We start from the raw sequence: 23,251 nt of genomic DNA, 5'->3' as shown, positions 1-23,251 counted from the left end.
CATGTGATGGCCGTGCCCCAAAGGTCACTCACGTGGCCAGGGAACGGGAAAGGGCTGGGAATGAGCTGGGCCCTGCTGGCATCAGGGCCCTTTTGTAGGGAATGGGGATCCTGGAGCAGCTCTGTGTCCCTGTTTGAGAACAGGAATGTGCCCAAATCCCCAGTGCCAGCAGGGCCCTTTTGCAGGGAATGGGGATCCTGGAGCAGCTCTGTGTCCCTGTTTGAGAATGGGAATGAGCCCCAATGCCAGCAGGGTCCATTTGTAGGGAGTGAGGATCCTGGAGCAGCTCTGTGTCCCCATTCCAGAACAGGAATGAGCCCCAGTGCCAGCAGGGTCCATTTGTAGGGAATGAGGATCCCAGAGTGGCTCTGTGTCCCTATTTGAGAACAGGAATGAGCCCAAATCCCCAGTGCCAGCAGGGCCCTTTTGTAGGGAATGAGGATCCCAGAGCAGCTCTGTGTCCCCATTCCAGAACAGGAATGAGCCCCAATCCCTGATGCCAGCAGGGCTCATTTGTAGGGAATGAGGATCCCATGTCCCCATTCCAACCCAGAGCTGGAGCTGGGTGTTCATCCCAAATTTGTGGGGCTCAGGTTTTGGGGTTTTGCTTCCCAGCAGGGCTGAGTTCTCCCACTCCAGGTGAATTCCTGCCTTCGGGAAAAGATTCTCCCTTGGGCTTCTGAGGCTCCATTAGCAAAGGGCTGTTAATTATGGGGCTGCTCCTGGGAAACTGGGGAGAAGGAGATTCCAGCCAGGCCTGAGCTCCCTGAAGCAGGAGGGAAGGAAAAAAGGGTGAATTCCTGGGGGCTTCAGGCTTCCCAGGAAAAAAGGGATGAATTCCTTGAGGATGCTTCAGGTTTCCCTGGATTTTAAGGTTTGAGTGGATTGAGGTGGGATGGAGCAGCTCCAAAGGTTCCGTGCTTGCTGTTGGTGGGACATGAAGTGGCTGAAAATCCATTTCTGTGCAGAGCCCAGGAGTTTTTAAGGAGTTTTTAGGGAGTTTTTAAGGAGTTTTTAGGGAGTTTTTAAGGAGTTTTTAGGGAGTTTTCAGGGAGTTTTTAGGAAGTTTTCAGGGAGTTTTCCCACCCTGCGATGGCTTCTGGTCCCACGCCACAGAAATCTTGAGGTCTGAAAGGAGGTGAAGGGAGGGAAAAAAAAAAAAAAGAGGGAAAAAAAAGGGAATAAAAACTTGCTGCAGTCAGGGAAAAATTCAATGGCTCATTGAGGCGCGGAGCTGCTGCTGCAGGAAGTGTGAAGGGAAAATGGAGCCGGCTTTGTTCTTGCCCAGACAAGGAGCGAGCGCCGGCCCCAACAGCCGCGCTCTGTTCCCAAAACCCATGAGGTCATCCCGAAAAGCAGGAACCGGCTCTGGGATGGCGATCCCGGCTCCCCCGCCGGGCTCCCCCTGCTTTTCCTGGCTCCGGGCTCGCTCCAAGGAGGTGGCGGCGGCTCCTGGCCCCGCTCCAGCCAGAGGGAGCTGCTGCATCCCCCGATCCCAAAACCCTGGGGCTGCTCCGTCCCTAAATCCTGAAACATGGAGGGTTTGGAGACCCTGGGGCTGCTCCATCCTGAAATCCCAAAACACGGGGGGTTTGGAGACCCTCAATCTGCTCCATCCTGAAATCCCAAAACACGGGGGGTTTGGAGACCCTCAATCTGCTCCATCCCTAAATCCCAAAACATGGAGGGTTTGGAGACCCTGGGGCTGCTCCATCCCTAAATCCCAAAACACGGAGGGTTTGGAGACCTGGGGCTGCTCCATCCCTAAATCCCAAAACACAGAGCTGCTCCATCCCTAAATCCCAAAACACGGAGGGTTTGGAGACCCTAAAGCTGCTCCATCCCTAAATCCCAAAACACGGAGCTGCTGCATCCCTAAATCCCAGAACCCTTGGGCTGCTCCATCCCTAAATCCCAAAATACGGAGGGTTTGGAGACCCTAAGGGTGCTCCGTCCCTAAATCCCAAAACACGGAGCTGCTGCATCCCCGGATCCCAAAAGCCTCAGGCTGCCCCATCCCTAAATCCCAAAACACGGAGGGCTTGGAGACCCTGGGGCTGCTCCATCCCTAAATCCCAAAACATGAAGGGTTTCGAGACCCTCAATCTGCTCCATCCCTAAATCCCAAAACATGAAGGGTTTCGAGACCCTCGGGCAGCTCCATCCCCGAATTCCCAGTCTTGGTGGGTTTGGTGATGCTCAGGCTGCTGAATTCCCAAACCATGGAGCTGCTCCATCCCTAAATCCCAAAACATGAAGGGTTTGGAGACCCTCAATCTGCTCCATCCCTAAATCCCAAAACACAGAGCTGCTCCATCCCTAAATCCCAAAACACGGAGGGTTTGGAGACCCTGGGGCTTCTCCATCCCTAAATCCCAAAACATGGAGGTGCCCCATCCCTAAATCCCAAAACACGGAGGGTTTCGAGACCCTCGGGCAGCTCCATCCCCAAATTCCCAATCCTGGTGGCTTTGGGGTTTTTTGCAGCTCCGTGTAATGGATGTGAGGCTGCTCTTTAATTAATTAAAGGCATGATTTAATTAAGGCTGAGTTCACGGGGTGCATCCTCCATCCCCAAATCCCATCCCCAGCATGGGATAAGGAGGCTGCACCAATCCCACATTTTTTGAGGGTGGGAGTGGAGGAGAGGAAGACAAAAGCAGCAAAATTTCAGTCCTGGAAGGGTAAATGTGGCCCTGAGGGGTTTATGGAGTCCTGGAAGGGTGAATGCAGAGTTTATGGGGTCCTGGAAGGGTAGAGAGGGTCCTGAGAGGTAAATGGGGTTCTGGAAGGGTAAATGCAGTCCTGAGAGGTAAATGGGGTTCTGGAAGGGTGAATATGGCCCTGTGGGGTTTATGGGGTCCTGGAAGGGTAAATGCAGCCCTGTGGGGTTTATAGGGTTCTGGAAGGGTCAGTGCAGCCCTGTGGCATTTATAGGATGCTGGAAGAGTAAATGCAGCCATGAGGAGTTTATGGGGTCCTGGAAGGGTAAATGCAGCCATGAGGAGTTTATGGGGTCCTGGAAGGGTAAATGCAGCCATGAGGAGTTTATGGGGTCCTGGAAGGGTAAATGCAGCCATGAGGAGTTTATGGGGTCCTGGAAGGGTAAATGCGGTCCTGAGAGGTCAATGGGTCCTGGAAGGGTAAATGCAATCCTGAGGGGTTTATAGGGTCCTGGAAGGGTAGAGAGGGTCCTGAGAGATAAATGAGGTCCTGGCAGGGTGAGTGCGGTCCTGAGAGGGTCCTGGCAGGGTGAGTGCGGTCCTGAGAGGTCTGTGGGGTCCTGGCAGAGTGAGTGCGGTCCTGAGTGGGTCCTGGCAGGGTGAGTGCGGTCCTGAGAGGGTCCTGGCAGGGTGAGTGCGGTCCTGAGAGGGTCCTGGCAGGGTGAGTGCCCCTCCGGCGCTGGCTGTCGGAGGAGTGGCAGCTCTCAGCTATGGGAGGAATGGCAGGAATTGCCGGCGCAGCTCGGGATCAGCGCATTTTTCCGCGCTGCCGTCAGGGCGGGCAGGTGGCACCGTGGGCTGGAGCTGCCCGGGAGCCGTGCCAGGGCCGCTGCCCGTCAGGCCGGGACAGGCCCGGCTTCCCGGCCGGTTTCACCCTCGTGACCGCGATCCCGGGGCCGCGTTTCGGTTGGGAAAGGCCGGGAAAGGTTTGGCTGAGCCGGGGGAAAATGCGGCGATGGGGACAGGGGGGGGATCCGCGCCTCCTCCATCCCGCCGGGGAATAAATCAATGAATAAATCAATAAATAAATGGATGAAAGGGCAGAGGCTGCTCGGAGCCAGCCCAGCTCCGTGATGGGAGAGGAGGAGGAGGCGTCTGCTCCAGCACGGAGCCGCTGCTGAGTCACGGCTCGGCAGAGCCAGCGCTGCTGTCACCGCTCTGTCACCGCTCTGTCACCGCTCTGTCACCCGCCGCTGCTGCGCGCGGCTGACTCAGGAGCTGCGCGGGTTTGCGCTGCTTTTTTTCCCAAGAAATCAGCCCAAATCGGGACTTTGTCAGCCTGCCGGGCACACGGAGGGGAGCGCTCGGGAGCAGAGCGGCGCCGTGGGACGCGGAGGGGCCGCTCCGGCCGTCACTCGGTGCTGCCGTGACGCGACACCGGGAGGGTGGCACAGCCTCGGCTCCCCGCCAGCCCTGGTGGGAATGTGAGCACAAAACCTGGGATTTGTGAGCTTGGAAATGTAGGGATGGAAGCCAGGAGAGATTTGGGGCTGTTCATGAGTCACACCGAGCTGCTGAGGATGTGGCTCTGAGCTTTTAGTCCTGCTTTTAGTCCAGAATATCCAAACCGGTTTAAAACACCAAATCCTGATCATTCCAGGGTTTTTTCCTGACTTCAGTGCTTTCCCTAAACCAGGGGGATTTGTGCCCCAGCCAGACCCTCCCGAGCTGTGTTTGCGTCATTCCCAAATCTGCACTCCGGGATCCCGAATTTCCCAACCTCCCTCCCAGCCGTGTCCTTGCCCTTGGGCCACCCCGGATGATCCCTGCCTGCCCTCGCTCTTGCGTTCCCTGTATTTGTATGGATTTCCCGTGGTTTCAGTGCTGCTGGGAAACCTTTCTGTCAGTGTTCGCTGGGCTGGGATCCGCCACATCCAGGAGGAGCAGCCCGGAGAGGGGCGCGGTGACTCCATCCCTGCTGGAAGAGCTCCAGGGCACAGCGTGAGGAACAGCGCCACCAGAGCCGTTCCCGAAAATCGCCTTGTCCCAAACGCTGCTGCCGGGAGCAGCCGGGAAGCGCTGCTGCAGAATTCAGGAAGATTTGTTTGTGCTGAGGAGGGCTGGGGGTGACTCAGGCCTGGTGCTGAGTCACGGAGCAGAGCCAGGCAAGGCAGGAGTCAGCGCTGGCCCGGCTCCAGCAGCAGCAGGAGGTGGGACCAGGCCAGGCTCCAGAGCTTTGCCCCCCTGGCAGAAGGAATTCTGCCTCTGTGGGGGTCATTTCTTCACTTCTGGAGGGTGTGCAGGAGACCCGAGTGTCCCTGCTGTCCTGTGCTTCCTGCAGATGTCACATGCCAGTCCTTTCCCAAGCACTGACTTCCTTAAAAATGGGCAAAGGGACAATGGAGCTGGATCCAAAACCAGGGCACTGTTGGATCCCAAACCAGGGCACTGCTGGATCCAAACCAGAGCACTGCTGGATCCACATCTGGGCACTGCTGGATCCAAAGCCTGGGCAGTGTTGGATCCAAAACCTGGGCACTGTTGGATCCCAAACCAGGGCACTGCTGGATCCACAGCACTGTCATGGTTTTGGATCCAGCAGTGCCCTTGTTTTGGATCCAGCACTGCCCAGGCTTTGGATCCTCAGGATGCTGCAGGGACAGGGATGGGGGTGGGAACAGCTCCCAGAAGTTCTCTGAACTCTCCCTGGGCTGATTCATCGGCCTCACTCCGTAAACAGGAAGCTGAGAAAGTACAGGCAGGTGATCCTGTGCTGCTGCAAACACTTGGAAACACAAATTCCTTGCATTTTTTTCCCCCAGCTGCCTGCTAACTCTTGTCCAGGTGAACGTTGTTCTGGCAGTTCTGCAGCAGGAAGGGCTCTGGAGGTCATGGCACGGGTTTAGAAGGAGCTGGACTTTGGCACGGAGCTTTTCCCTGCTCCTAATCCAATTGCAGAGCCTGAGATTGGGAGGGATTCAGATCCCCCTGTGGGACAGCACCGACTGCACTTCTCTCTGCTCTTGGGAGGGGAAAAGGCCCTGCTGGAAAGAAGGGAACTGGGATTCACTGGGATGCTGGGGAGCTGCAGCTGGGCTGTTTTGGAGCGCCTCAAACCGGAGCAGGAGCTCCTTCCCCAGGGAACAGCCTCCTTCCTCCTCCCGTTTTCCACAGAACCGGACCTGATTTCACCCTGGCAGCTTCCCCGTGCTGGCCTGACTTAACTTCCAGGACGGGAGAGGCGGAGATTCCCAAACAGCCTCGATAATTCAGGGAATCCTCCCTCCCTCGGGGAGCCGGGAACGCGGGGCTGCAGCGCCGCTCGCTTCCCCCCTCCCTGCTCCATTCCCGAGTGCTGCTCAGGGATTGAGGAGCTGAGAACGCTGCCAAGCAAAATAATCCCTGAGAGTGCCCTTGTGGTCTGGAATAAACTCCCCAAACGTCTAAACACAGGCGAGACAGCGAGGATTTGGGATGGGACGGGCGCTCCCACCCCCGATCCCGCCGGGAACGCTCGGCTTTGAAGCTGCCAGGCTCGGGGAGAAGGTTGGAGGAGCCTCTAATTAAGGCTGGAAGGGCTGCAGTGGGCGGCTGGCGGGGCCGGGAGCGCCGGCGGGATCCGAGGCCGTGTTTGCTTTGGCTCCTTCCCCTCCTGGAATCGGCTCCGGCTCCGGTGGGCAGTGGGAGCTGCCCCCCGTGCCCTGGGAGCTGAGTCAGCGGCGGGAGGTGGCGGCTGTGACACCTCCACAGGGGTGGCACGAAGGGGACAGGCCCGGGGTGGTGTCTGGCCAAGGGGTTCGGTGTGGCTGGAGCTGCCCCCGGGACAGGGGGGGGATTGTTTGGGTCTTGTGGAAAAAATCCACCCAGTTCCTGCTGTGGAACCAGGAGGAAGGGGGTTCAGGCATTGTGGGGGTGTAGGGACACAGCCCCATGGGCAGGTGGGATGTGAATCTCATGGGCAGGTTGGACACAAATCCTGTGCGAGGGTTGGACATGAATCTCATGGGCAGGTTGGACACAAATCCTATGGGAAGGTTGGACATGAATCTCATGGACAGGTTGGACACAAATCCCATGGACAGGGGGGATGTAAATCCCATGGGAAGGCTGGACACAAATCCCATGGGAAGGTGGGACACAAATCCCATGGGCAGGCTGGACACAAATCCCATGGGAAGGTTGGACACAAATCCCATGGGAAGGTGGGACACAAATCCCCCGGGCAGGTGGGACACAAATCCCATGGGAAGGTGGGACACAAATCCCATGGGAAGTTCAGATACGGTCCCATGGACACACCCCCATGTGCAGGTTGGACGTGACCCACGTGCAGGTGTCACCTGCCCAGGTGCCAGGGACACCAAAGCCACCAGGGCTGCTCCAGGAGCCCCCCAGAGCCCCCCTTGGTGCCCAGCCCGGGGCTGTGCTGGGGCAGAGCTTCCCTCCCACAGAACCAGGAGGATTTTTCCGTCTGCTCAGCAGAGCTTTTAACAGAACTCCCTGGAAAGGGGATCCTGAGGGCTCCTTCAGGGAAAGGGGAACTTGAAACAACGTCAGGAAGCATCAGCGGGGCCACCAGAGCTCCCTTTGCGCATGGGATCAGTCCCGAGGTGGCCGTGGGTGTAGGATGGGATGGGATGAACTTTAACCTCCCTTGCCACCCCTCCATGATCCTGGGATGGAGCACGAAGCCAGGGCAGCTCCTCACCCTGCTCCAGCCCCTCTGTGCCCGTGTTCCCTGCAGGATTCTGCTGTGCTGGGGCCCGGAGCCGATGGCAGAGAATGTCCACGACTAACAACATAGCTCAGGCCCGGAAGCTCGTGGAGCAGCTCCGCATCGAGGCCGGGATCGAGAGGATCAAGGTGAGGATGGGAGTGGGAACTGTGCTCTTTGTTATAGGATTGTGCTCTTTGTTATAGGATCGTGCTCTTTGTTATAGGAACCTGCTCTTTGTTATAGGATTGTGCTCTTTGTTATAGGAACGTGCTCTTTGTTATAGGATCGTGCTCTTTGTTATAGGAACCTGCTCTTTGTTATAGGAACCTGCTCTTTGTTATAGGATTGTGCTCTTTGTTATAGGAACCTGCTCTTTGTTATAGGAACCTGCTCTTTGTTATAGGATTGTGCTCTTTGTTATAGGAATGTGCTCTTTGTTGACAAAGTGACAAAATGATTCTTTGTCCCCTTAAAAAGGAAATAAGCTAAAAGTTTCTCTCCTTAATGAGGTGAAAAGGCATCTCCTAGGACTTGGAGGACTTCACCTCATTAAGGATAGCTAATTGGACAGGAGTTAAAGAGTCTGGCTTGGGCAATTTGCTAGAAAAAGAAGAGAACAAAGAAACCAATGGCTTTTGTGAAGTGGTTTTGTGAAGAGGGCTTCTTGCACCTAGATTCGTTTTTCTCTCTAAAGAATTTGTTATTTTGCCTTTTATTAAAACCTTTTTGTTTCCAACACTGCCACTAAAGCCATCTTGCTGATTTTAAGCCTTCTAAGGTAGCTGAGCTATCTTGGGTGTGAAATGATCTCCAGGAGCTTATGAGACCTGGCTCAAAAAGACTCCTAATTCCAAAGGGGGGGGAAGAGATCCTGGGTTTCCCCCAGCATTCCAGGATTCCCTCCAAGGAAGCCAGAGGGGGTCCCTCCATCGGGATTTGGTGTCAAGGACAAATGGGTTCGGGTGGAAAGAGGGGAATTTTAGGGTTGGTGGACAGAAGGGATTCTCTCCATGGCACAGAGCAGCTCTGGCTGCTCCTGGATCCCTGGAAGTGCCCAAGGCCAGGCTGGGTGAGGCTTGGAGGGACAGAGGAACCTCCAGATGTGGCTCCATCTCTGCCCTGTGTCATTAAGGAAATTGAAATTAAACAAAAAAAGGGAAATCTCCTGAGCCTCCAGCAGCTCCCTGGGGATCTGGAGCCTCCTCTGATCCCTCCAAGCTCTCCCTTCCCAAAAAACAGCTTGGAACTAAACCAAGCAGTGCCTTAAACTATGGATCCTAAAGTTTTCCAAACATTAACAAGAGGCTGCACTCAGGGAATCTTTTCCTTCACTTTTTCATCCCAAATCCCTGAAAAACACAGCTACCATAATATCCCTTTGAAATCCTTAAGGGAAAAGCTGGATGTAAATCCCCAAAAATCCTGCAAGCACTGGTGACTCTGAGCTGAGAATATTCCCATAAATTCCTGATTTTTTCCTCCAATATCCAGGTCTTTAAAGCTCATCCCAAATCCCTGAAAAACACAGATGGAATATTCCATTTAAATCTCCCAGCTGGGGCATTTCCCCACACTCCTCACTGTTCGCTCTGATTTTCCCCCTCCAAAATTCCCATTTTTCTCCTCATCTCCCCAAAATTTCTGTTGGGAAAAGCTGGATGTCAAACCCCCAAAAATCCTGGAAGTGCTGGTGACTCTGAGATGGGATTATCCCCCAAATTTCTGCAATTATCCCCCCAATTCCTGCTTTGTTTTGTTTTGTTTTTATCCCCAAAATCCAGGTCTCCAAAGCATCCTCGGAGCTGATGAATTACTGTGAGCAGCATGCTCGGAATGATCCTCTCCTGGTGGGAGTTCCTGCTTCTGAGAATCCCTTTAAGGACAAAAAGCCCTGTATCATCCTATAGCTGTGGATCCTTCTGGAAGGAAATCCCCATCCAGCCTCTGGATCCAGGCTCCTCCACAGCTCCACCTGCACCCAGGGGTAAAAACTCAACGCTGGCTTCAAACAGAACTTAACAATTCCTGAGAAAAACAAACAAACAAACAAAAAAATCCAAGAAAAACAAACAAACAAAAAAAACCCCAGCGAAAAACAAAAATACCCCCAAAAAAAAACACCCAAAAAAAAGTAAATTTGGAATTGGGGGTTTTTAGGGAAGGGGCGGCTGCTTCCTGGGAAGGAAAGTGGGATTAAGAATTAGAATCAGGATTTTAAAATTTACCCAGGGTTGAGGGAGGAAAGGAAGGTGGTGGGGGGGATTTTTTATTGGGATATTTGGATTTGGGAAAGGGGTGGTGGAGGAGGAGGAGGTGGGGGGGTCATTCCCAGTGGGATGTGAGAGCTGGACCTGGATCCAATCAGAGCCCAATCAGCAGGAATTTCTTCTGGAGAAGGGGTGAGGTGGGAACCATTTTGTAAAAAATCAGTACAAAAAGAAAAAAAAAACAACCAAACCCCCCAAAAAAAACCCAAATTCCCCAAATCCAGCTGGAAAAATCCCTGCTGGGAATGGCCACAGGGAGGCTGGGGAGGCTTTTCCCTGCATCCCACAGCTCTGCTGGGATCCAGGGATGGCCCTGCTGCAAGGGAATTCCCAGCTGGGAGAGATCCCAGGAGGAATTTTAGGGAGCCCCAGGGATGGGGGAGTCGGGATCTTTGGGGGGTCCCTGTGCTGTCCCCAAATTCAGGGAGGGAGGGAGGGAAGGGAAGGAGCTTCCTGGTGCATCCAGAATCTTGGAAAAATCAACTTTTGGGGGAGTTTCAACCCGGATCAGCAAATTCCCAGCGTTTCCCATGTCCCTTTTCCACACTGGAATTCTTCCCACTAAATCCAGGGCCTGGGAATTGTCCAGGGAAGGTTGGGGCAGGTGGGGAGGGGGAGTGGAAGGATCAGTTCTGTTCCCATCCCTTGGGAATCTGGGACTGGGATGGAACTGGGAGCGCTTGGATCTCACGGGGATGAGCCAGCATGGAGGGAAGAGCAGGGAAAGGGGAGCAGGGAAAGGGAACAGGAAAAGGGGAGCAGGAAAAGGGGGACAGGAAAAGGGGAGCAGGAAAAGGGGAGCAGGAAAAGGGGATCTGGAAAAGGGGAGCAGGAAAAGGGGATCTGGAAAAGGGGAGCAGGAAAAGGGGAGCAGGGAAAGGGGATCTGGAAAAGGGGAACAGGAAAAGGGGAGCAGGGAAAGGGGATCTGGAAAAGGGGAACAGGAAAAGGGGAGCAGGGAAAGGGGAACAGGAAAAGGGGAGCAGGAAAAGGGGAGCAGGAAAAGGGGAACAGGAAAAGGGGAGCAGGGAAAGGGGATCTGGAAAAGGGGAGCAGGAAAAGGGGAACAGGAAAAGGGGAGCAGGAGAAGGGGGAGCAGGAAAAGGGGAGCAGGGAAAGGGGGTCTGGAAAAGGGGAGCAGGAAAAGGGGAGCAGGGAAAGGGGGTCTGGAAAAGGGAAGCAGGGAAAGGGGGAGCAGGAGAAGCCTCCATGGAGCCCTTGGGTGGATGCTCGGGAGAGCTCCAGGAATTCCTTGGAGTGGCCACCGGATCTGTGGGAAAGGGACAAATCCCAGGATTTGGGGGCAGTGTCTGAGCCCAGTCCATGTCCCCAGGGCCCATCCTGGGGCTCAGCAGCTCCTGGGAGACATTCCCAGAATCCCAGAATCCATGAGGCTGGAAAAGATTTCCCAAAACCATTATAGGCAGAAGCCATTCCCAGTTATCCTGAGCCAGGATTCCCAGGTTTTTTGGGAAGAGAAGGGGTAAAAACAACCCAGCCACAGCTGATGTGAAATCCTAGGAGTTTCCCCATTCCCCCACAAAGCTTTGGATCGGGTTAGGAATGCCAGGGATGGGGTTAGGAATGCCAGGGATCCCAGCACGGGACAGGGAGCAATTCCCATGGGAAAGGAGTTTGCAATTCCCTGGATTCCCGCTGGTGCTGCCGGGCACCGGGAGCTGCTCCAGCCCTTTTCCAGAGGCCGATGGAATTCCCAGGAATTCCCAGGGGGCCGGGCCGGGCGGGGCCGCTCCGTGTCCCCTCCCCGGCTGCAGGAATGTCGCTGTTCCTTGTTTTCCCTCATTTGCCTTTGCAGCAAAGCCGGGGAAATGCCACGTTTTGAACCCTAAAGCTGTGCGGCTTTTCCTGGGAATGCTCCCCGCTGTGTCCCGGAATTCCAGGGCTCGGGAATGTCCCCCCATCCCTTGGGGGGGAGCAGAGCAGGGAAAACGGGATCATTTCCCAGTAATTTCCCTCCCTGTCCTTCAGCCCCAGCAAAGCCTTTTCTGGAGGGTTTGATCCCAAATCCCAAAGCCCATCCCGCTCCAAGCTCCGCCCGCCGGGAATCCCGCGGCCACTCCCGAGTCCAGCCCGGGATTCCTCCTCCAGGAGGGAATTCCCTCTTGTCCTTAATCTCTCGGACAGTTCCAGCCTTATTTTTCTACTCCAGATCTGATTCTTCCTCTGTGTTCGAGACCAGAGCTTGGTGCTATCCTTGGAGCCGGGGCTGGAGCCGGGAATTCTTCCTCCTCCTCCTTCTCCTCCTCCTCCTCCTCCTCCTCCTCAGGGGCTCCAACCCCCCCATCCCGGGAGAATCCTGTGGGATGGGAATCCCAAGGGATGCTGGGTCAGACTTTGGGGTCTGGGTGCTTTGGGGTCGCTCTGCCTTCCCCCATCCCGGGGTCCTGCCCGAGCCAAAGCCACGCTGGAGCCGGGAAATGGGAAAAGGGAAATGGGAAATGGGAAATGGGAGATGGGAGATGGGAGATGGGAAATGGGAGATAGGAAAAGGGAAATGGGAGATGGGAAATGGGAAATGGGAAAAGGGAAATGGGAGATAGGAAAAGGGAAATGGGAGATGGGAGATGGGAAATGGGAAAAGGGAAATGGGAGATGGGAAAAAGGAAAAGGGAAAAAGCAAAAGGGAAAAGGGAAACGGGAGATGGGAAAAGGGAGAACGGATGGGAGAAGGGAAAAGAAGCCAGGAAAAGGAGCAAGGAGCAGGGAAAAGGGGTTGGGAAAAGGGAAAAGAGGTTGGGAGAAGGGAAAAGGGTTTGGGAGAAGGGAAAAGAAGCCAGGAAAAGGGACAAGGAGCTGGGGGAAAAAGGAACAAGGAGCAGGGAAAAGGGGTTGGGAAAAGGGAAAAGACGTTGGGAGAAGGGAAAAGGAGCTGGGAGAAGAAGTTTGGAAAAGGGAAAAGGAGCTGGGAGAAGGAGTCGGGAAAAGGGAAAGTAACTGGGAAAAGTGAAAAGGACACAGGAGAAGGAGCAGGGGCAGGGAGAAGGGAAAAGGGGTTGGGAAAAGGGAAAAGGAGCCAGGAAAAAGGGGCAGGGAGAAGGGGAAAGGGGCAGGGAGCCAGGAGAAAGGCCATGGAGCATCTCCCATGGGATCCCTGAATGCCAAGGGTCCCACCAGGAGCTGGGGGTGGGAGCTGCTGGCAGGTGCTGGTGTCTCCATGGATGACTCATTTTTGTTGGGAAAAAAATTCCTTAATTTTTTCTTTTTTTTTTTTTTTTTTTTTTTCCCCCACCTTTTTTTTTTCCCTTTTTTTTTCTTTTTTTTTTTCCCGGAATTTTCTCCTTGTCCGAGTAAATCCGTGCTCACGCCATGGGTGTTTTTGTATGGCAGAAATAGAGGTGCAGATTCCCAGTAGTTGCTTGTACTTTGTTCAGTGCATTTGCCAAATCAATTTATTTAAAAAAAAAAAATTAAAAGAAAAAAAAAAAGAAAAAAGGAGGAAAGAACCACACACACACAGAAAAAAAAAAAAAAAGGGGGAAAAAGGAGGGGAAAAAAAACACACAAAAAAAAGACTTTTCAGAACTTTTTAAGTGCTGGAAGGGGGAGCAGGAGGAGCTGGAGCCCAGCTCCACAAAAGCCTTTTTTTTTGGGATTTAACCACATGCCCAGATCTGTCCGGCCTTTCTTTATGGGATGTGGTGAAGCCAGTGCCAAAAATAGAAATCTGGGAATAAAAGGGCCAGGGAAACATTGCTCCTGTTCCAGTTTTCCTCCCTTTGCCTCACCCTCCCCTCCCTGTCCCGGGGGATGGAGCCGGGACACCCCGGAGCCTCTGGATCTCCCAAATGCCCCTTTTTACTTTTCCCCCCCTAAAATCCTTAAAAATCCACCTTTATTTAACAAAATCCCAATAATTCCTTTACTCCGAGCCCACGTGGGATCCTTGGCTCTCCTCGTTTTCTCCTTCTCTCTGGTCTATCATTCAAACGATCATTTATTATTATTATTATTATTATTAATATTATTATTATTATTTGCCAAACTCTGATCTCGTTGCCAAACGCCAATCCAGGTTTTTTCCGGACTGTCCTTAGGAAGTGGTCGGTGTCTGTGCCGTAGGCTCCTCATCCGTCTGCAATTCCCGGGTTTTTTTTGGGTTTGTTTTGTTGATTTTGCCCTTTCTCGTGTGCCATAGCCCTGACCCCCCCCGCCCTCGCACCGTGTTTAATATTTGTGGAATCGTTGTTCCCAAGTGAATGGATAACACAATAAAAAAGGCTCACTTTGCATTTTGCCAATCTCCTCTGCCTGCCTGTGCTGAGCCGGCAATTCCGGATCCTCCCTCGGGAATCCCCTGTGCCCTTTTCCACCCTTGGGGATCCCCTCTCCCACCCCCTGGAGCTGCCATCAGGATTGGGAACATCGATTCCCAGGAATTGCAACTCCTCAAGGGTCTCAGCTCCTCAGAAATCCACCCTTGGGAATCCCTCAACTCTCAGGGATTCACCTTTTCCACCTCCTGCAGCTCCCATCAGGATTGGGAATGACGATTCCCAGGAATTGCAGCCCCTCAAGGGTCTCAGCTCCTCAAAATTCCACCCTTGGGAATCCCCCAGCTCTCAGGATTCCCCTTTTCCACCTCCTGGATGCTCAGCTGGGATCAGGAATGTTGATTCCAAGGAATTGCAGCCCCTCAAGGATCTCAGCTCCTCAGAAATCCCAAATCCTTGGGAATCCTTCCTCTCCCTGGGATTTCCCTTTCCCACCCCCTGGAGCTCCCGTTGGGATTGGGAATGCCCATTCCCAGGAATTGCAACTTCTCAAGGGTCTCGGCTCCTCAGAAATCCACCCTTGGGAATCCCTGAACTCTCAGGGATTCCCCTTTTCCACCTCCTGGATGCTCAGCTGGGATTGGGAACATCGATTCCCAGGGATTGCAGCCCCTCAAGGATCTCAGCTCCTCAGAATTCCCCCCTCGGGAATCCCGCAGCTCTCAGGGATTCCCTTTTCCCATCCCTGTTCTCCCCATCCCTGGTGGCTCCTCCACGGGAGCTCTTGGGAATCTCCATTTTCCCGGAATCTCCGGAGCCATCCCATCCCATCCTATGGGGAAAACCAAACCCAGCGCTGCATTCCTTCCCTTTTTTTTTTCCGGGAAAAGCGATCCCGGCCCGGCTGGAAGCTCAGCGGGATCCAGGCCGGGAGCGAATCCTTGGAATGCGCCGCTCCCGCTGCAGCCGCGGGCCGGGAATTGTTGGGATTTTTTCAGCGGCCGCTCCAAAAACGCCGCTGGGAAGGGCGGGATGGACAGGGGGACAAACAGTGGGATGGCAGCAGGTCCCGTGTCACTGTCCCCCAGCCAGGTCCCTGCCACGGAATCCCAAATTCCCCCCGATTCCCTTCCAAGCCCCGGGACACCGGGAGCGGCTCCTCCGCCGGGAATTCGCTGCCAAGCGCCGGAGGTGGCAGCGGGTGGCGGTGCCAGCGCCAAATCGACACCGGCCGGGTGGCACCGGGCTGGGAGCGGCTAAAAATAACCCTCCCTCCTCCGCCGGGCTATTTTTAGCCTGGCTGCCGCTCTAATTAACTCCCTGCCGCCCTAATTAACTCCTTACCCCCGGAGCCGCGGCCACCGGGACGGCAGCAGGGGTGGCCCAGGGACAGGCGCGGGTGCCCTCGGTGCCACCGGAGCGGGGACAGCGCGGGGACCCCGTCGGGGTCATCCCCGGACCGCAGGGACTCCGTGGAGGATCGCACCGTGTCCCCACGCGGGGGACACGGGGACACCCGTGACGCAATGGTGCCACCACGGTGACATCACGGACGCACTTCCCGCTCCGGGCGTCACCGGCGGGGGCGGGGAGGCAGCTCCGTGCCTCAGTTTCCCCCAGTTTGAAGAGGTTGAGGGTATCGGGGTGAACCGAGCTGCCCCGGGGGGTTTGGGGTGGGCGGTGCCCCCCCGGTTTTTTGTCCCCGGTGTCGCTGCCAGGGTGGAGACGGAGCCCGGGGCCAGGAGCCGCCGGAGCCACCGGAGCCACCCAGGCCAGACTCATAAATCAGCGGCTCCGGCGCGGCTCCGGCCCTGCCCTGTCTGGCTGCGGCCGCCCCAGAGCCAGGAAGGGGCTCGGTGCCCCCCCGGAGCCCAAACCACCCCCGTGTCACCCCCCGGGACCTCCCACCCCCCTGGCGGTGACACAGCGGCTGCGGTGCCACCCCCGCGGGCACTCTGGGGGTGACATCTGCACCCCCCGTGTCACCGGCACCCCCCAAAAACCAAACCCCCCCCGTGTCAGCTTTTGGGGGGGTGCCCAACACCCATCCCGCACCCCCAGGGCTGGCTGCGACCTCCTAATTAATTATTAATTCGCTAATTATCGCTCGGGGTTTAATTACCCCGCGCTGTCGATGCGGGTGGTCCCGGTGGCTGGGTGGGCTCCGGGGGTGTCCTGAGGATTTTGGGGGGTCTGGGGGGGTCTCTCACCGCTCCCACCCCCGTGACACGGCCTGACACACCGGTCACACGAGTGGCACAGCCGCCGTGACAGCGGCGACAGGAATGGCCTCGTGACCCCGCCGCCTCATCAGTGAAACGAGTTTGGGCGGCCTCCGCCGCCCTCGGGCCCTTTCCCTTCGGGATTTTCCCAGGGAACAGCGCGACCCCATCGCCCACCCCCGCCCCGAGCTGAGACCCCCACAGCTGGGGGACCTGGGGGGCGATGTCGCAGTTTGGGCCACCCAGAGGGTGTTGTCACCACCTTGTCCCTTGTCCCCGCCGTGTCCTGGCGCTGCCGGGGCTGTCACGCCGCGCTCGCTCCGTGCCTCAGTTTCCCCCGCAAGCAAAACCCCAAAGGAGGGCACAGGGCACGTCCTCAGGCCACGCGACACTCTGGGACGGCCACCGTGTCCCCAAGCCGGGGCTGGCCGGTCGCTGTGTCCCTGCCCGGCCGAACGCTGTGTCCCAGCCGGGCGGGATCTGCCTGGCTCCGGGCCGGGGCTGGCACCGCTCCCGGCCCGCCGGGGCCAGCCCGGGTGACACCGCGCGTGTGACGGGGACAGGGCGAGCTCAGGTGAGCTCCTGCTCCGGGAGGCACCGGAGCGGGGTCGGGGAAAGATCCCGGGGAGCTCCCGGGGGTCCCCACTGCCCACAGAGGGGGGACCCCACCCCTGACCCCAGCGGCCTCGCTTTGCCCGGAGCCCTCGGGGTTGTCCTTGTCCCCACCCCCGGGGGACAGAGGGAATTCCCCCCCCCGGGATGGGGGCGTGGGGGCTCCCCCCAGCCCCGCGGGCAGCCCCCGGCCCGGTTCCCACGGCAGCCGCGGTTTCTGCGCGGGTGGAGGAAGCTCCAGCCCTGAGGGGGCCGTGCCTCAGTTTCCCACAGAGCTCAGGGCACCCCGTGCGTGTTTTTCTTGGAAAAACCCTTTTTCAGAGCAGGGTGGGGTGGGAATTTCTCCTCCAGCAGCAGCAGCGAGGCCACACACGGGTGGGAATCCCCCGGCCCTGTGAAAGCCCCCCCCAGCGTGCAGAGCCCTCCCAGGGGAGGTGGAGCCCACCCCAAAACCCACCCAGGAAGCGCCGATCCCGCTCCCCGCTCCCTTGGGAACGGCTCCAGCAGAGCACAGGGAAGAGCAAACACCAGTAAACGTCAGACATTTTATTGCAAATAAATTTAATTCCTCGCTCGGTAGAAGAATAAACTCTGGAAAAGGTTCAGCTCAGGGTCTCCAAGTGCAAAAGCAGCACCCGGAGGGTGCAGGTCCATCCGTGCAGATGTCCATAATTCCTTAGGAAAAAGCAGTTTTTGCACCAAAAAAAAAAAAAAAAAACAAAAATTAAAAATCAAAAATCAAAAATCCAGCTTTCTGCAGTCCTCGCCTCCATCAGGTCCCAGCTGCCAAAAATCGCGACAGTTTCCAGCTCCGGGGTCACCCCCGCGCTCCGCAGCGCCCGCCCGGGGCTGCCCAGCTCCAGCACGACTCCTCGGCCGGCGGCTCCGGCCAGTGTCCAGTGTCCACCCGGCTCCGGCCAGTGTCCAGTGTCCACCCGGCTCCGGCCAGTGTCCACCCGGCTCCGGCCAGTGTCCAGTGTCCCCCGCCGGGCTCGGCCCGGCTCCCTCCATTCCCACCGCAGCCGCCGCGCTCTCCCTTCCTCCTCTCCGGTTCAAAAGAAAAATAAAATCGGTGGGTTTTGGGGCGTTGTGGGTTGGAACTGGCTGTTTCTCCTTCTTTTTTTGTTTTTTTCCTGCTGTTTAGGTTTTTTTTATTAAGGGTTTTTATCCTTCAAGTCCAGGCCGGGAAGGGGCCGGGAAGGGCTCAGCGCTCCTGCAGACACACGAACGGCACCCACTGGTTCCTGTCGCGACTCTCGGCGCAGTAACTCGCCACCTCCGCCAGCCCCTGGCTCTTCCAGGCGTCCGTGTGCGGGTTCTGCGGGAGCAGGAGCACGAGGTTAATGCCACCAGCGCCCCGACACGTGTCCCCGAGCCGCCCCGTCACCCTCCCCGGCCCCTGGCGGTGTCACGGGGCCACCGGGCGCGTCACCTCCGTGCTCACCGTGACGAGCAGGCAGTGCAGGTCGCGGGGCTCGGAGTCCGCCTCGGGCTCGCCCAGGATGGCAGCGAGGCGCTGCATGCCCGACACGCGCAGGATGTGGATGTCGTTGTCGCAGCAGAACGCCTGGATGAGCGTGAAGTGGATCTGCAGGGCGATGTCACCTTCGTCCTCCTCGTCGGTGGCCAGCACACACAGCACCACGCTGTCCGGGTCCCTGCGGGGGCCAGGCGGGTTAGGGGCGACCGGGACAGCTCGGGATGGTGGAACTCCCTCCCGCGGAGCTGTCACCTCCCTGTCGCGATATAAATCGGCGACAGACCCCCCCAAATTCCGCCTGGTCACCACCACCCCGTGAAACGCTCCAGCCCTGCGCTAAGCGGGCCGGGATGAACCCCGCCACGCGAGCCAGACCCCCCCCGACAGAGCCCCCGACAAAGCCATATCGCGATACTCACACATTCATCAGCTTGGCCGACTCGTAGACCCCCACGGTGAGGCGGTCCTGCCGCTGCGCCGCCACCAGCACCCGCTCCACCGCCTCGCTCACCGCCTGCATCCTGTCGGGAGGAACGGCAAAGCCGGTGAGCGGCGACAGCGACAAACACAGAGCCGCCGCCGAATGCCCCGAGCCGCCCGCCACTTACTTGCTGCTATCGCAAGGCACCAGCTCCTCCAGGGTCATGGTGCAATCGTAATCCGCAGAAGAAGAAGGCAAACTCCAAGAGCAATAATCCCGAGCGCGGCTATAGCGGGGATATCGCGGAGGTATCGCGGCGCTATCGCGATCCCCGGTCCCGCTCCGCTCCTGCCGCCGCTCCAGCGCGATCGCTCTGAGCCCCAGCCGCGCCCTGCGCTTCGTTTTATAGCATTCCTCCAAGGGGCGGGGCCTCAAGCGGCGCCCCCGCCTCTCCCATTGGCTGGCGCCACGCGGAGCCGCCCACGGGAACGGCGCTGATTGGGCGCCGCCGGTGGGACCCACGTGGGGGTGAAACGCGGGGGGGGGGGAAGAGCGCGGGGGAAACCCCCGCCCTGAAACTGCGCCCCCCCCGCGGGCACGGGCGTGGGACCGGCGGGACCGGGGAGAAACCGGGGGGAACCGGGGGGACCGGGCTCGGGGTCGGTCCGGGGGACCGGGACCCGCTCTGGGGGTCGCTCCTTGCACCGGGGGCTGCACCGGGGGTCGCTCCTTGCACCGGGGGCTGCACCGGGGATCGGTCGGTGGGACAGGGGGCTGCACAGGAGGGTCGCTCCGTGCACCGGGGGCTGCACCGGGGGTCGCTCCGAGGGTCAGCCGGTGCACCGGGGGTCGGTCGGTGGGACAGGGGGCTGGCTGCACAGGGGGGTCGCTCTGTGCACCGGCGGTCGGTCCGGGGTTCGTTTCTTGCACTAGGGGTTGCACAGGGGGTCGCTCCGTGCACCGGAGGGTGATCTCTGGGACCGGGGGCTGCACCGGGGGTCGCTCCATGCACCGGGGGTCGGTCCGGGGGTCGCTCCGTGCGCCGGGGGTTGCTCCAGGAATCTGTCTGTGGGACAGGGGGCTGCACAGGGGGGTCGGTCCCTGGGACCGGGGACTGCTCCGAGGGTCGGTTCTTGCACCGGCGGTCTCTCCAGGGGTCGATCAGTGCACGGGTCGGCCCCTGACACCGGGGGCTTTTGCAGGGGCCGGTTCGTGCACAGGGGTCTGCACGGCGGGGGTCGGTCCGTGCACCGGCGGCTGCACCGGGCGTCTGTCGGTGGAGCGGGGGCTGCACCGGGGGGGCGGCAATTCACGCACCGGGCCGCGGGGGCGATCGGTCCGTGCACCGGGACCTGCAGGCGGGGGCGGGAGGGGTCGGTGCGCTCAGAGCCGGGGGAACCCGGGACACGCGGGGAGCTCCGAGCCGCGCGGGCGGCGGCCGCCACCTGCCGGGGACACACCGGGGACGCGCTGCCGCTGTCCCGGGGCTTGGGCACACCGAGCTCGCCTCACTTTGGCCCCAGATCCCGCAGCTGCGCGGCCGGACCGGTCCGTGAACCCCCGGGGGGTCGCGGGAGGCGCCCACGCCGTGCCTCAGTTTCCCTCAGCCGCGTCCTGAGCCGTATTTCCCAAGCATCCCCCTGCCCACGGCGGTGCTGGCGCTCCGTGCGCGTCGCCTCTGTTCCCTGTCCCCTCCCGGTGCCCCCCGTGCCACCCCGTGCCCCCCGTGTCCCATCGCAGCCATGGCCGCGCTCCCGCTCCGCCTCCTCCGAGCCGCCAGGCGGCGCTGTCGCTGTCCTCTCTGTGGCCTCGCCACAAAGCTTTCTGGGAAGTGTAGGCCTGCAGCGCCCCGCCTTTCCGGCTTCGTTAAACGGAGACTACATTACCCAGAAGGCTTTGCGACAATGAGTGGGCGGGGTCGCAGGGTGTGGGCGGGGCGCGGTGCCGCCAAACCGGGACCGGGTCCGGGACCGGGAGCTGGGCTGGAATGGGGTCGAGGGCTGGGAGTCACCAAACCGGCACCGACCTGGGCTGGGGGCAACCGGACCGAGTGGGGGGAGCCGAAATTGAGAGGGGAGGGGCTACCGGACCGGGTCTAGAAGCCGCCAAACCGGGACCGGACTGGGCTGGGGGCGGCCGGACCGGGACTGCGGGGGTTGCGCTAGACCGGAGCGGCGATCGGGTCGGGGTTCCCCACGCTCCGGTCCTGCCGGTGTCCGGCGGTGCCCCCCCCGTCCCGGGGGTCAGTGGGGATCCTGTGGGTTTTGGGGACCCCTGGGGATCGGAGGGACATAGAGGGACAGACAGGGATGGAACGGGACCGGAGAGCCCCGCTGGGGATGCTGGAGAGCCCGGAAGGGCTGTGGGACAACACCGCGGTAGCGCCCTTGTGTCCCCCTGTCTGTCCCCCTGTCTGTATTCCCTATCGGTCCCCTGTCTGTCCCCACGGCTGTCCCTCTGTGTTTATTCCTTGTCTATCTGTCTGTATTTCCTCTCTGTCCCCTGTCTGTCCCCCCGTCTGTCCGCCCGTCTGTCCCCTTTCCGTCTCCTGTCTGTCCCCCCGGCTGTCCCCTGTATGTTCCCCTTTTCATCCCTCGTCTGTCCCTCTGTCTGTCCTCCTTTCCGTCCCCTGTCTGTATTCTCTGTCTGTCCATCTGTCTGTATTTCCTCTCTGTCCCCCCCCCGTCTGTCCCCCCGTCTGTCCCCCTGTCTGTCCCCCCCTTCCCCGTTCGTGCCCCCCCGGCTGTGCGGTGTCCGGGGCTGAGCCCGGGGTTTGTTTGCTCACGGAATTGGCAGCGGCTGCGGCCCGGGGGGGTCACCGGGGGGTCCCCGCCTGGACCCGGCGCTGACGTCCGTCCCTGGCCGCTGGCTGGTGGCCCCTGTGTCCCCAGGGATGCTGTGTCCCCCCTGCTGCCCGGTGACGGTGCGGGGCTTTGGGGGGACACAGGCGCCCCGTGTGCGTCACCGGGTGTTTGGGGGTGTCCAGGGGGGATATAAAACCGAGCCTGGCACATCCCGGAGCATCCAGGAGATGGAGAACATGGAGAACGCTCGGCTGTGCCTGCTCTGCCTGCTGGGCTCCGGCCTCATCCTGCTCGGCACCCCCGAACCGGTACCGGAGCTCGGGCCCGCGCTGAGCCTGCCCGGGCACGGCCGGGAGGAGACGGAGCTGGTGAGGGGCTGGGTGAGAGGGGCAGGGGGTCCCCGGCACCCCCCAGTGAGGGTTTGGGGCGTTTGGGGGCGTTCCTGCTCCCCCCAGCCTGGTTTGGGGGGACCGGGGGGAATTGGGGAGGGGGCGACCGAGACCCCCGCGCCTGTTTTGTGCCTCGGGAGGTTCCTGGCACCGGGGACATCCCGCAGCACGCGGGGATCGCTGCTCTGGGGAGTTTTGGTTGTTTTTTCCTTCCCCAGCCCATCCTGAGCTCCGGCTCAGCTGCGGGGAGGGGGGTGGGGACCGGAGGGGGGGACGTGGGGCCGCACCCCAAGGACAGACCCTGAACTCCCCCCGGTCCTGCCCCAGCCCCGATTCCCGGCCGGGATGAGCCAGACACGGGGTGGGGAGGGGACAGGAGCCGGGGGGACTCGGGGTGACACAGATCCAGAGCCCCTGGGCGTCCCGGGATTTCGGGGTGCCCTTCTGGAGTCCCTGGGTGTCCCGGGATTTCGGGGTGCCCTTCTGGAGTCCCTGGGTGTCCCGGGATTTCGGGGTGCCCTTCTGGAGTCCCTGGGTGTCCCGGGATTTCGGGGTGCCCTTCTGGAGTCCCTGGGTGTCCCGGGATTTCGGGGTGCCCCGCTGCTGTCTGTGGCAGGCGGAGGCGCTCCGGGAGGTGCTGGACGAGCTGGGGACGCGGGAGCCGCCGGCGCTGGAGAAGAGGCTGAGCTGGGTGCCCTGGGTACGGCGGGGCTGGGGGGCGGCCCTGGGGGACCCCAAACCCCCCTTTGGTGGGGGGTCCGGCGCCGGGGCTGACGGTGCCGCTCCGCAGTGCGAGCCCCGGGAGCCGTGCGCGGTGCGGCGCGGGGCGCGCATCGGGAAGCTCTGCAGCTGCCCCCGCGGAACCTCCTGCAACCTCTTCATCCTCAAGTGCTCCTGAGGGAGCGGGGACAGCGGGGGACAGCGGGGGACACCAGCTGCCACGCGCCCGCGGCCCAGGAGGGGCACGGAGGGGGAACCACGGGCCCCAGCACCGGGATGGACCCGCACGGCACCACCCGTGCCCCGGCCCGTGGGGCTGGCGGTGTCCAGGGACACATTAAACCATTGGATCCACGCCTGCCGTCTGCTTTTTTGGGGGATTTTGAGGTTCCCAGCCCCCTCTGCCGCGGGGCAGGGTCCTGAGAGGGGTGGGGGTCCCATCCTGCCCCCCTTCCCTGTCGGGAATTTGAGGTCGGGGCGGGAATGAGGGACAGGGAGTGGGAATCTCATCCCGCTGCGGGAGAGGGGAAGCGGGAATGGGAGCGCTGCGGGGACGGGCAGGGAGCTGCGTCCTGGACCTGAGTCCTGGATTCTCGAGCTGATGGAGACGGAGGGATGGAAGAGCGGGGGGCTCATACGGCCCGGCCCGGCCGCATCCCGAATCCCGCATCCAGATTCCAAATCCGCATCCAGAATCTCGGATCCCCACCCAAAATCCAGCATC

At 59.5% G+C, this 23,251-nt stretch overlaps 3 protein-coding genes across 3 annotated transcripts in view; 2 read left to right on the top strand and 1 right to left on the bottom strand.

Annotated features, from left to right (window-relative positions):
* The window catches only part of GNG7 (G protein subunit gamma 7), a 49,227-nt gene extending 35,321 nt beyond the window's left edge, over positions 1 to 13,906 (top strand). The window contains exons 4-5 of the mRNA XM_071452130.1: positions 7,408 to 7,526; positions 9,162 to 13,906. Of these exons, the coding sequence (XP_071308231.1) occupies positions 7,446 to 7,526; positions 9,162 to 9,287 (207 nt within the window). The 5' untranslated portion in view covers positions 7,408 to 7,445 and the 3' untranslated portion in view covers positions 9,288 to 13,906. The remainder of the gene's footprint in view (positions 1 to 7,407; positions 7,527 to 9,161) is intronic.
* Positions 13,907 to 17,244: 3,338 nt separating this feature from the next.
* Positions 17,245 to 19,003, bottom strand: GADD45B (growth arrest and DNA damage inducible beta). The gene is made up of 4 exons (XM_071452128.1): positions 18,802 to 19,003; positions 18,613 to 18,714; positions 18,158 to 18,371; positions 17,245 to 18,031 (listed from the first exon to the last, which is right to left on the bottom strand). Exons 1-4 carry the CDS (start codon positions 18,837 to 18,839, stop codon positions 17,918 to 17,920), a joined length of 468 nt encoding a protein of 155 aa, XP_071308229.1. The 5' UTR covers positions 18,840 to 19,003; the 3' UTR covers positions 17,245 to 17,917.
* Positions 19,004 to 19,999: 996 nt separating this feature from the next.
* Positions 20,000 to 22,882, top strand: LOC139602347 (cocaine- and amphetamine-regulated transcript protein-like). Its single transcript, XM_071452129.1, has 3 exons — positions 20,000 to 21,786; positions 22,424 to 22,507; positions 22,598 to 22,882. Exons 1-3 carry the CDS (start codon positions 21,508 to 21,510, stop codon positions 22,703 to 22,705), a joined length of 471 nt encoding a protein of 156 aa, XP_071308230.1. The 5' UTR covers positions 20,000 to 21,507; the 3' UTR covers positions 22,706 to 22,882.
* Positions 22,883 to 23,251: the final 369 nt, after the last annotated feature.

This window comes from Agelaius tricolor, unplaced genomic scaffold (assembly GCF_023055355.1).
Source record: "Agelaius tricolor isolate 1412-34295 unplaced genomic scaffold, bAgeTri1.0.p SCAF_33, whole genome shotgun sequence".
NCBI lineage: Eukaryota > Metazoa > Chordata > Aves > Passeriformes > Icteridae > Agelaius > Agelaius tricolor.
This window is presented reverse-complemented; position numbering and strand designations above follow the sequence as displayed.